Below are 12,500 nucleotides of genomic sequence, written 5' to 3'. Positions count from 1 at the left end.
CAGCCGGTAGAGAAACGAGGTCGGTTCCGTGCACAGCGTCTGGCGCGTCGTGAGAAACCGCGTCCCGCCCACGTTCAACCGAACCCACTTCCCGGCGGACCCGGCGCTGCCGGCGCTGTTACCGCCGCCGGAGGACCCGGCGGACCCGGCGCTGTTGTTGTTGTTGTTGTTGTTGTTGTTGTCTGAATGGCTGCTGGCGGCGCCGCTCCGCATTGGGCTGGGAGACCGGGGAAGAGGAGGCGGAGGCGGCACGGTCAGCTGAATTTGGACCGCGGCTTTCCGTCTGGCCTCGGCTGCCATTAGTTGGATTATATTACTGTTTATTTTATTTTATTTTTTAAAAGACGGGAGCCTCTCTCTCCTTCTCTCTCTCTCCTTCTCCTTCTCCTTCTCTCTCTCTCTCCCTCCCCGGGGCGGTTCTGCGGTAAGGAAGTGGCGGCGCGCTGCCTTCTGGGAGTTGTAGTCTTTTCCCGTGTGCTTGTTTTGTAGTTTTATTTTGTTGAGTTATAAAATAATTTAAACATCGCTGAATTATTCTTTCTTTATTTCTTTCTTTCTTTCCTGAGCTACTCGAACCCGCTGCCTTACACAAGAATAGCAGTTAAATATAAGACTTGAGCAAAGTCTTTGAAAATCTGGACCAAGATAACAAGAGACCGCAATTTAACTGAGAATGAATCGCCCCGAACCCACAAATTAAGCAGAACCCCACAAATAAAAACACAAAAGAAACCAAATTAAAATCAAATAAATAAATACATAAAATCAAATAAATACAAATTCTGGTAGATTTTTTAGATTTTATTGAAAAAACGTTCTAGCGCAATATAATTCACCAGATCCATTTGAAACAAAGATGCATAATATGTAACATTCGTGGAGAAAAATGTATAAAACCGTTTACAGTCTGTCCAAGCCTAAGTACTTCTAAAACTAAAAAAAAAAACACAAAAACACGAACAGCTACAAACTCGCTTCCCTTTTACTCTGTTCTTGTTGTTTTCAGCTTTTAAAACCCGCTGCGAGATTTCAGATCGCTTCTAGGACTTTGTTACTTCTGCCAACTGTTTTAAGAGCTGAACGCGTTTTGAAAAGGGTCTAATTAAGCTAGATAATTAAAGGGACAAGGAGGGACGACTGGACACTGCTATCAGTGAGACAGACAGTACTTTTGTGCTGTAAGAGACAGGGACAAGGAGGGACGACTGGACACTGCTATCAGTTTATTTTACAATCTCAATAAGTTGAGCTGAATAATTATAACCCTTCTATTAGGTCTGTTTGACTCGTCTCTCGTTTCCAATCAGCTTAAATGTTATTTTTCTTGTCATTCTCTGTATAATATTTTATGACTTTTCCTAAGCTGGGGGGTCATGAACTTGCACACAGAAAACAGAACTTTTGAGATGTTTATTTTATTTTTTTTTTAGAACAGATAACGTGTACAAATAAGATGTTTCGGGTCACTGTGACCCCCCTGGCGTTTATCTGTGTAGATTTGTGTGCAGAAATAAAACAAACTTCCTCAATTTGTATATTATTATTATTATTATTATTATTATTATTATTATTATTATTATTATTATTATTATTATTATTATTATTATATTTGTATTATTATCTCTGGAAATGGCTGCACCTGTCTGGAGATAGTTAGAAAAAAGAATATATAACAATATATTTATCTACAAGGCAGAGCCTCGTTTTCTCTGTCAGTATTGCAACAGCATCTCCCTGGTAAAGACACTCCAGAATGAGAAGCTCCCAGGCTGGCAGCCAAAGAAGTTTTATCACAGCTCCTGGACTAAAAGAGCAGAAAAGAGTCAAACCTTTGCAAATAAAAACAGTTAATCAATTTAAGGCTGTTTTAAATTAGTTTGAAATTGCATCGGGTCAATATGACCCAAAAACATAAAAGATGCACCTAAATTTTAAACATAATAGGAGGGTTGAGGGTCTGGTTTATATATTTCTTGCTGCTGTATTCTTTTTCCACCCACCAGGGGGCAGCAGAGTATTGCAGGTTAATAATGATACAAGGCTGCTCTATTCAGGTCTATATAGATATTTCTTGCTGCTGTATTTCTCTCAGCCACCAGAGGGCAGCAGAGTATTGCAGGTTAATAATGATACAAGGCTGCTCTATTCAGGTCTATATAGATATTTCTTGCTGCTGTATTTCTCTCAGCCACCAGAGGGCAGCAGAGTATTGCAGGTTAATAATGATACAAGGCTGCTCTATTCAGGTCTATATAGATATTTCTTGCTGCTGTATTTCTCTCAGCCACCAGGGGGCAGCAGAGTATTGCAGTTTAATAATGATACAAGGCTGCTCTATTCAGGTCTATATAGATATTTCTTGCTGCTGTATTTCTCTCAGCCACCAGAGGGCAGCAGAGTATTGCAGGTTAATAATGATACAAGGTAGCGCTTTCTTGCTGCTGTATTTCTCTCAGCCACCAGAGGGCAGCAGAGCAGGAGGGGAGATTTTTAAAGGGTATTATTTTTTGGGGGTAGATTCTAAATATAAAGTAACAAATGTACATGCAGTTTTTTTAAAAAAAAATCGAAACTATATATATAAATATAAAAATCCCTCTCATTCTGAATTCCGAACGGTTTTGGTCGTCACTAGAGCGGAACCGCCCAACTCGGTGGCAGGAAGAGGGATGCTGTTACACAGTCCGCCGTCGCACGGTCCGACACGGACCTCACTTCCTGTGCCGCACACAAATGGCTCCCCGGGGGTAACGGACGCCCCCTCAGGAGGTTCCTGATTTTTAGTTCCCGGCGGGAGTCCGTTGACCAGCGGACAGGAAGTTTCGTTTTCATCCGAGACGACGACCCCTGGTTGGAATTCCGGAGTCTTGGCTAGATCTTCCGGGTCATCTGAAATTATTAAAATAATAATAATAATAATAATAATAATAATAATAATAATAATAATAATATATTATTATCTTTCAAAGAACTGTGCGAGAACCGCTCTCTGTGCTTTACAATGCTTCCCTATGCTTTACCAGACCTCTCTGTGCTTTACAATGCTTCCCTGTGCTTTACCAGACCTCTCTGTGCTTTACAATGCTTCCCTGTGCTTTACCAGACCTCTCTGTGCTTTACAATGCTTCCCTATGCTTTACCAGACCTCTCTGTGCTTTACAATGCTTCCCTATGCTTTACAATACCTCTCTCTACAATGCTTCCCTGTGCTTTACCAGACCTCTCTGTGCTTTACAATGCTTCCCTGTGCTTTACCAGACCTCTCTGTGCTTTACAATGCTTCCCTGTGCTTTACCAGACCTCTCTGTGCTTTACAATGCTTCCCTGTGCTTTACCAGACCTCTCTGTGCTTTACAATGCTTCCCTGTGCTTTACCAGACCTCTCTGTGCTTTACAATGCTTCCCTGTGCTTTACCAGACCTCTCTATGCTTTACAATGCTTTACCTCAATGTGCTTCACAATGCTTCCCTGTGCTTTACCAGACCTCTCTATGCTTCACAATGCTCCCCAATGCTTCAGCTGCCCCTGTGCTGTATCCCACTTAGCTGTGCTCTCACAGTGATAAGAGAAGTCGTGTTCACGTCACTCACTCTGTCTGCCAGCAGTCTGTCTCCTTGTCTGCCTCCTGCACATCACCAGCCACACAAGCATCGCGAGAAGGGAGCCGCACGCCAGCACAGCCACCGATACGAGAGCCGCGCCCGGATCTGGGTGCAGTGGGCTTTCCACGGACAACGTGGGCCGGTCCACGGTCAAGGGCGTGAGGCTGGACCTGGGTTCTGCAACAGAGACAAGTTGTTGTTCCGATGTTACCGCCGCTCCCCCTGCTGGCGGAGGAGGTGCGGTGCAGGCAGCAGCCACACGTCACAGATTCCCCTCTCTGTCTGTTAGAAGCGCTTCTGCTGTGTGGCTCTTAAACCTCCAAGTTATGTTCAGAATGTAGGTGCATCTGTTTGTGTTTTTGGGTCATATCGACCCGATGCAATTTCAAACTAATTAAAAATAAAACAGCCTTAAATTGATTAACTGTTTTTATTTGCAAAGGTTTGACTCTTTTCTGCTCTTTCAGTCCAGGAGCTGTGATAAAACTTCTTTGGCTGCCAGCCTGGGAGCGTCTCATTCTGGAGTGTCTTTACCAGGGAGATGCTGTTGCAACACTGACAGGGAAAACGAGGCCCTGCCTTGTAGATAAATATATTGTTATATATTCTTTTTTATAAATATCTCCAGACAGTTTATAAATATCTAATAATAATAATAATAATAATATAATAATAATAATAATAATAATAATAATAAAATAACAAATTGAGGAAGTTTGTTTTATTTCTGCACACAAATCTACACAGATAAACGCCAGGGGGGTCACAGTGACCCCAAACATCTTATTTGTACACGTTATCTGTTCTAAAAAAAAAAAAAAATAAACATCTCAAAGGTTCTGTTTTCTGTGTGCAAGTTCATGACCCCCCAGCTTAGGAAAAGTCATCAAATATTATACAGAGAATGACAAGAAAAATAACATTTAAGCTGATTGGAAACGAGAGTCGAGTCAAACAGACCCGAAACCTAATAGAAGGATTATAATTATTCAGCTCAATTTATTGAGACTGTAAAATAAACTGATAGCAGTGTCCAGTCGTCCCTCCTTGTCCCTGTCTCTTACAGCACAACAGTACTGTCTGTCTCACTGATAGCAGTGTCCAGTCGTCCCTCCTTGTCCCTGTCTCTTACAGCACAACAGTACTGTCTGTCTCACTGATAGCAGTGTCCAGTCGTCCCTCCTTGTCCCTGTCTCTTACAGCACAACAGTACTGTCTGTCTCACTGATAGCAGTGTCCAGTCGTCCCTCCTTGTCCCTGTCTCTTACAGCACAACAGTACTGTCTGTCTCACTGATAGCAGTGTCCAGTCGTCCCTCCTTGTCCCTGTCTCTTACAGCACAACAGTACTGTCTGTCTCACTGATAGCAGTGTCCAGTCGTCCCTCCTTGTCCCTGTCTCTTACAGCACAACAGTACTGTCTGTCTCACTGATAGCAGTGTCCAGTCGTCCCTCCTTGTCCCTGTCTCTTACAGCACAACAGTACTGTCTGTCTCACTGATAGCAGTGTCCAGTCGTCCCTCCTTGTCCCTGTCTCTTACAGCACAACAGTACTGTCTGTCTCACTGATAGCAGTGTCCAGTCGTCCCTCCTTGTCCCTGTCTCTTACAGCACAACAGTACTGTCTGTCTCACTGATAGCAGTGTCCAGTCGTCCCTCCTTGTCCCTGTCTCTTACAGCACAACAGTACTGTCTGTCTCACTGATAGCAGTGTCCAGTCGTCCCTCCTTGTCCCTGTCTCTTACAGCACAACAGTACTGTCTGTCTCACTGATAGCAGTGTCCAGTCGTCCCTCCTTGTCCCTGTCTCTTACAGCACAACAGTACTGTCTGTCTCACTGATAGCAGTGTCCAGTCGTCCCTCCTTGTCCCTGTCTCTTACAGCACAACAGTACTGTCTGTCTCACTGATAGCAGTGTCCAGTCGTCCCTCCTTGTCCCTGTCTCTTACAGCACAACAGTACTGTCTGTCTCACTGATAGCAGTGTCCAGTCGTCCCTCCTTGCCCCTGTCTCTTACAACACAACAGTACTGTCTGTCTCACTGATAGCAGTGTCCAGTCGTCCCTCCTTGTCCCTGTCTCAAGTCACAAGACTGCTGTCTGTCTGAAGACATGCTTCGCTGTCAAGTACGACACAGTGAAGAAACACCAAACAATTTTTTAAAACAATAATAATAATAATAATAATAATAATAATAATAATAATAATAATTGCTTACGTGGGAACGTGGTCGCCTTTTTCTTAAAATGACGCGCAACACATTCATTAACTAAACTATCCCAAAATTGGGGTGGTCGGCAATCCCTGGTGCTCATGATTCGATATTATTTTTTCTTCTCTTCAGTGGTTTTTTTTTCCCGAAGCGGTCGGTAGAATTTGTTGGCCAGCTTCACCGAAATTGGACAGGACGAGTCGAGGCGACTGTCTGTGTTTTTCGTTCAGCTCCGCCGCTCGTTTACAGGAAGGAAACTACAAAGTAAAGACTACCAGCTCCTGGACCGGCTCTGAGTTTATTGTTGGTTGTTTTTTTCTTCTTCTTGGTGTTTTCACTTCTCTATTTCGCTCTTTAATATCAGTATGAAAAAATGAGTCACCTCCAACATTCCCTAGAGACAGACTCGCAAAAACACGACCTCTCCTCTCTGCTCTCCCCTCTCTCCTGTCTCCTCTCTGCTCTCCCCTCTCCCCTCTCTCCCCTCTCCTCTCCTCTCTCCCTCTCTCCTCATTCCCTAGAGACAGACTCGCAAAAACACCCTCTCTCCCCTCTCCCCTCTCTCTCTTCCCTCCTCCCCTCCCCTCTGCTCTCTCCTCTCCTCTCCCCTACTCTCTCTGCATTCCCTAGAGACACACTCGCAAAAACACGACCTCCCTTCTCTCCCCTCTCTCTGCATTCCCTAGAGACAAACTCGCAAAAACACGACCTCTCTTCTCTCTGCTCTCCCTCCTCTCTTTGCTCTCCTATCCCCTCTCCCCGTCTCCTCAGCACACATAGGGCTGGTAAAACACAGAGAGGTCTGGTAAAGCACAGGGAAGCATTGTAAAGCACAGAGAGGTCTGGTAAAGCACAGGGAAGCATTGTAAAGCACAGAGAGGTCTGGTAAAGCACAGGGAAGCATTGTAAAGCACAGAGAGGTCTGGTAAAGCATAGGGAAGCATTGTAAAGCACAGAGAGGTCTGGTAAAGCATAGGGAAGCATTGTAAAGCACAGAGAGGTCTGGTAAAGCACAGGGAAGCATTGTAAAGCACAGAGAGGTCTGGTAAAGCACAGGGAAGCATTGTAAAGCACAGAGAGGTCTGGTAAAGCATAGGGAAGCATTGTAAAGCACAGAGAGGTCTGGTAAAGCATAGGGCAGCATTGTAAAGCACAGAGAGGTCTGGTAAAGCACAGGGAAGCATTGTAAAGCACAGAGAGGTCTGGTAAAGCACAGGGAAGCATATATAAAGCACATAGAGGTCTGGTAAAGCACAGGGAAGCATTGTAAAGCACAGAGAGGGGAGAGAGAGAGAGAGAGAGAGAGAGAGAGAGAGAGAGAGAGAGAGAGAGAGAGAGGAGAGAGAGAGAGAGAGAGAGAGAGAGAGAGCTACAAAACACTTTTTTTAAAGGTAGAAACACAGACAGTAGCGGAATGACAGAGATACTGAATCGAGGCATCTGGGGAAAAAAAAACAAGGTCTTGAACTTGCGTCACTATCCCACAGCTGGCACAGCGGCTTCTCTCGTTTCTGCTGATAGGAACGGCTTTCTCACAAAAGCTGCTGCGAGTCGCTGAATTCCTGTGGGACCCCCACCCCCACCCCCCCACCCCCCCCCCCCACCTCGGCGTTTTCCGTTTACCCGGTCACACCCCGAGTGGAAAAAAAGTTTAAAACGCAAAACCCTTGTTTGCCTCGATGGAGCTCTCAGAATCAAAACTCCACTGTTATCAACCTGCCCTGCAATACAGCAGCAAGAAATATCACTAGACCTGAATACAGCAGTATTGTTACCGTGATTCATTTTCTGCTGCTTCCCTTATTGTCTGACAGTGCCGTGGAGCTCTTTAGTTTAACACAGTGTTGCCCCCCCCCCCCAGTTGGCTGGTTTTATAGTGAAATTGCATGTTTGGTTGGACTGTGTAGAACTGAGACCTGGGAAGCCAAAGGGAGGTGCAGAAATCAGACTTTTTTAAATGTACTTTCTTTTAAGATAATTAAAACATGAAATTTTTGAATACCATTTAAAAAAAAAAATAGACTTTAAATAGTCTCTTCCAATAGGACTCAGTTTGTTTGACGTCTCGTCTGAAGGACGGAGCACAAGGAGGTGAAGCGACTCTCTCAGGGACACACACACACACACACACACACACACACACACACACACACACACACGCACGCACACACACACAGAGACAGACACACGCACACAGCGAGTCTGAGGCTCGGCCGGGATCTGAAGCTCCCGTTCGGATGTCTCTGTGAGCCGCTGGACGCCTCTCCCTGGCGATGCGGGTCTAGGGGTGGAAGAGGACAGGCTGCATGGTGAGGAAGGTGAAGTTGTAGGACTCTGGGAGGCCGGCGTGTCTCGTCTCATTGAATTCTCTCCAGCTGAACGCGGGAAGCCCGTCCTGGACTGTGGGCCCATTCACTGCCTCTGAGACAAACCTTCGAGCCAACTTGAAATCAGTGACCTAGGGGAAAAAAAACATTATTATTATTATTATTATTATTATTATTATTATTATTATTATTATTATTATTATTTAAACAGGACTGGGTTATGTTATGAGTTTGTAGTACATGATGTCCTACTTTTTGAAATTGGAGCAATTTTATCTATCTCTCTATCTCTATCTATCTCTCTTTATATCTCTCTCTCTCTCTATCTCTATCTCTATCTATCTCTCTCTATCTCTCTCTCCATCTCTATCTATCTCTCTATCTACGGTAAAGCATATTAATTGACTATTAAATCAGAATGACACACTTTCAGTTGAAATTTGAACCCGGGTCCGGCCCGTAAAGTTCTGGTTGTGTGGGTTCTTCTTGCCTTGGTGTCGTAGCATCCCCCGGGAACGGGCTGCTGTTTGTTCAAGTCTTGTCTGCAGCAGATCGTTTTACACGGATTCCCCTCTGAGTACGGGTCTGTCCGGTACGCTGGCAACAGAGATCAAGCTTTAGCATCGCCCTGTGAAAGGAACTACAACTCCCAGCATGCCTCTGCACCCGTGGCAACGGCGAGGCACGCTGGGAGCTGTAGATCTTTACACTGTGGTCTCGATACAGACCTCTATTACAATACAGAACTACGGCTCCCAGCATGCCTCTGCACCCGCGGCAATGGTGAGGCATGCTGGGAGCTGTAGTTCTTTACGCTGTGGGTCTCGTATCACAAGCGATACAGACCTCTATTACGATACATCATGTACAGCTGCGGGCAAAAGTTTAGCAGCATCACCCTCTATATAGAATGAACTGATTCAGCTTCATAGAGTCCAGTGAAAGCTGCTGAATAATGTTCCCTTGTTAACATATTGAATTGCACCCCCTCTATATAGAATGAACTGATTCAGCTTCATAGAGTCCAGTGAAAGCTGCTGAATAATGTTCCCTTGTTATCATATTGAATTGCACCCCCTCTATATAGAATGAACTGATTCAGCTTCATAGAGTCCAGTGAAAGCTGCTGAATAATGTTCCCTTGTTCTCATATTGAATTGCACCCCCTCTATATAGAATGAACTGATTCAGCTTCATAGAGTCCAGTGAAAGCTGCTGAATAATGTTCCCTTGTTAACATATTGAATTGCACCCCCTCTATATAGAATGAACTCCCTCAGCTTCATAGAGTCCAGTGAAAGCTGCTGAATAATGTTCCCTTGTTAACATATTGAATTGCACCCCCTCTATATAGAATGAACTCCCTCAGCTTCATAGAGTCCAGTGAAAGCTGCTGAATAATGTTCCCTTGTTATCATATTGAATTGCACCCCCTCTATATAGAATGAACTGATTCAGCTTCATAGAGTCCAGTGAAAGCTGCTGAATAATGTTCCCTTGTTAACATATTGAATTGCACCCCCTCTATATAGAATGAACTGATTCAGCTTCATAGAGTCCAGTGAAAGCTGCTGAATAATGTTCCCTTGTTAACATATTGAATTGCACCCCCTCTATATAGAATGAACTCCCTCAGCTTCATAGAGTCCAGTGAAAGCTGCTGAATAATGTTCCCTTGTTATCATATTGAATTGCACCCCCTCTATATAGAATGAACTCCCTCAGCTTCATAGAGTCCAGTGAAAGCTGCTGAATAATGTTCCCTTGTTAACATATTGAATTGCACCCCCTCTATATAGAATGAACTCCATATTGAATTGCACCCCCTCTGTATAGAATGAACTCAGCTTCATAGAGTCCAGTGAAAGCTGCTGAATAATGTTCCCTTGTTAACATATTGAATTGCACCCCCTCTATATAGAATGAACTCCCTCAGCTTCATAGAGTCCAGTGAAAGCTGCTGAATAATGTTCCCTTGTTATCATATTGAATTGCACCCCCTCTATATAGAATGAACTCACTCAGCTTCATAGAGTCCAGTGAAAGCTGCTGAATAATGTTCCCTTGTTATCATATTGAATTGCACCCCCTCTATATAGAATGAACTGATTCAGCTTCATAGAGTCCAGTGAAAGCTGCTGAATAATGTTCCCTTGTTAACATATTGAATTGCACCCCCTCTATATAGAATGAACTGATTCAGCTTCATAGAGTCCAGTGAAAGCTGCTGAATAATGTTCCCTTGTTAACATATTGAATTGCACCCCCTCTATATAGAATGAACTCCCTCAGCTTCATAGAGTCCAGTGAAAGCTGCTGAATAATGTTCCCTTGTTATCATATTGAATTGCACCCCCTCTATATAGAATGAACTCCCTCAGCTTCATAGAGTCCAGTGAAAGCTGCTGAATAATGTTCCCTTGTTATCATATTGAATTGCACCCCCTCTATATAGAATGAACTGATTCAGCTTCATAGAGTCCAGTGAAAGCTGCTGAATAATGTTCCCTTGTTATCATATTGAATTGCACCCCCTCTATATAGAATGAACTCCCTCAGCTTCATAGAGTCCAGTGAAAGCTGCTGAATAATGTTCCCTTGTTAACATATTGAATTGCACCCCCTCTATATAGAATGAACTCCCTCAGCTTCATAGAGTCCAGTGAAAGCTGCTGAATAATGTTCCCTTGTTCTCATATTGAATTGCACCCCCTCTATATAGAATGAACTGATTCAGCTTCATAGAGTCCAGTGAAAGCTGCTGAATAATGTTCCCTTGTTAACATATTGAATTGCACCCCCTCTATATAGAATGAACTCCCTCAGCTTCATAGAGTCCAGTGAAAGCTGCTGAATAATGTTCCCTTGTTAACATATTGAATTGCACCCCCTCTATATAGAATGAACTGATTCAGCTTCATAGAGTCCAGTGAAAGCTGCTGAATAATGTTCCCTTGTTAACATACTGAATTCCACACCCAGCGCTTTGTAGTTTTTCCAGATACTGACCGAAAAACTGACATTGAAAAAAAAAAGTGACATTTCAGAAATCTAACATGAAATCCTACTGGACTGATATTATAGACTTTTTAAAATTCTGTCTTAATCTTAAATTCTAGTGTGATGCAAGACGGGACGGAGGTACAGACAGACAGACAGACAGACAGACAGACACCCCCCCAGTACCCCAGAATCTGAGATTCTCAAGAACTGGAGCTGAGTGACGCTCAGAGAGAGTTTCCTGACAAGAGGAGAAGCCCAGAGAGATGGAGGAATGCGAGCCCTGCGCCTGCACTGTCTCCCCTCCGCCAGCAGGGGGCGGCGATCACACCGGCTTACCATTGTATCTCATGATGTGCCGCAGGGAGTCCAGGTCCCGCACGGAACTCTGATCCCGGCGCAAGATCTTGGCTCGAGGACAGAGGTCGTAGGAGTATTCCAGCCCGAAGCGCTCCCTCATCGCCGGGTATCCGCTCCGAGCGTAGATCTGCTTGTGAAACGGGATGTTATAGGAGGGCCAGTATCCTGGAGAGAGAGAGAGAGAGAGAGAGAGAGGCCCAAACACACGAACACTTTGCCCTTCTGCGAATCATTCTCTGACCATCATAGGACCTGCCTCCTCCTGCTCTCTAGATAAGTTGGACTCTCTGTACAAGACTCCTGTAGATTTTCCTTGCAAAGAAGTAAAGAGAGATTCGGAGAGGAGGGGGGTGGGGAGAGGAGAGAGAGAGAGAGAGGAGAGAGGAGATTCAGAGTTAGACAAGGGAGTTCTGATTATTCAGAGAGCTTTCATTGGACTCTATTGAAGCTGGAGTGAGGGAGTTCATTCTATATAGAGGGGGGAGGGGAATTCAATATGAGAAGAGGGAGGATTATTCAGAGAACTTTCACTGGGGGAGAGAGAGAGAGAGAGAGAGAGAGATTCTAGGGGGGAGGAGAGAGAGGAGGGGAGAGAGAGAGAGAGAGGAGAGAGAGAGGAGAGGAGAGAGAAAGAGGAGGAGGAGGTGCAATTCGGGGGGATGGGGGGGGCGGGGACAGGGAAGAGAGAGAGGGGGCACAGTAACCTCCTCTCTCCCCTCTCTCTCAGCTCTCTGCTCTATAAGAGAGGGAGAGCTATGAGAGCTGAGAGAGTTCAGGAGAGGGAGAGAGGGAGAGAGCAATTCAGGAGAGAGGCCCCTCCAGTTAAAGGAAGGGAGGACACATTCAGCACTAGAGCTTTCTGCTGGACTCTATTAAGACTGACAGAGCTATATTCTCACCCCTTCTCAAGAGTCGGTCTGGTCAGAGAACTCCACCAATCCCGGAATCTGTTCTATTGAAGAGAGCTCCTTCCTCGAGGTCCTCCTAGGTGAATCTGTT

At 44.6% G+C, this 12,500-nt stretch overlaps 3 protein-coding genes across 3 annotated transcripts in view; 1 reads left to right on the top strand and 2 right to left on the bottom strand.

Annotated features, from left to right (window-relative positions):
• Positions 1-12,500, top strand: part of LOC121306077 (histone acetyltransferase p300-like) — a 456,244-nt gene that overhangs the window by 394,953 nt on the left and 48,791 nt on the right.
• LOC121306176 (tumor necrosis factor receptor superfamily member 13C-like) lies at positions 2,562-6,290 on the bottom strand. The gene is made up of 3 exons (XM_041237923.1): positions 5,821-6,290; positions 3,592-3,780; positions 2,562-2,889 (listed from the first exon to the last, which is right to left on the bottom strand). The coding sequence occupies exons 1-3, from the start codon at positions 5,915-5,917 to the stop codon at positions 2,600-2,602; spliced, it is 576 nt and encodes a 191-aa protein (XP_041093857.1). The 5' UTR covers positions 5,918-6,290; the 3' UTR covers positions 2,562-2,599.
• Positions 7,942-12,500, bottom strand: part of LOC121306202 (phospholipase B-like 1) — a 9,450-nt gene continuing 4,891 nt past the window's right edge. The window contains 5 exon segments of the mRNA XM_041237958.1: positions 7,942-8,272; positions 8,632-8,738; positions 11,481-11,666; positions 12,401-12,412; positions 12,415-12,500. The exon segment at positions 12,415-12,500 is cut by the window's right edge and continues 30 nt beyond it. Of these exon segments, the coding sequence (XP_041093892.1) occupies positions 8,096-8,272; positions 8,632-8,738; positions 11,481-11,666; positions 12,401-12,412; positions 12,415-12,500 (568 nt within the window). The 3' untranslated portion in view covers positions 7,942-8,095.

The sequence above is a fragment of the Polyodon spathula genome, chromosome 46 (assembly GCF_017654505.1).
Source record: "Polyodon spathula isolate WHYD16114869_AA chromosome 46, ASM1765450v1, whole genome shotgun sequence".
NCBI classification, from domain to species: domain Eukaryota; kingdom Metazoa; phylum Chordata; class Actinopteri; order Acipenseriformes; family Polyodontidae; genus Polyodon; species Polyodon spathula.
The sequence above is the reverse complement of the archived record's forward strand: the minus strand, read 5'-3'. Positions and strand labels throughout refer to the sequence as shown.

Bases quoted from the DNA above. Each gene is read 5' to 3' on its own strand.
- LOC121306176 (XM_041237923.1), bottom strand. From the start codon at position 5,917: ATGAGCACCAGGGATTGCCGACCACCCCAATTTTGGGATAGTTTAGTT. The intron at 3,781-5,820 runs GTAAGCAATTAT...TCTCTGTTGCAG, and splicing joins AAAGGCGACCACGTTCCCAC to AACCCAGGTCCAGCCTCACG. The intron at 2,890-3,591 runs GTGAGTGACGTG...TAATAATTTCAG, and splicing joins ACAGACTGCTGGCAGACAGA to ATGACCCGGAAGATCTAGCC.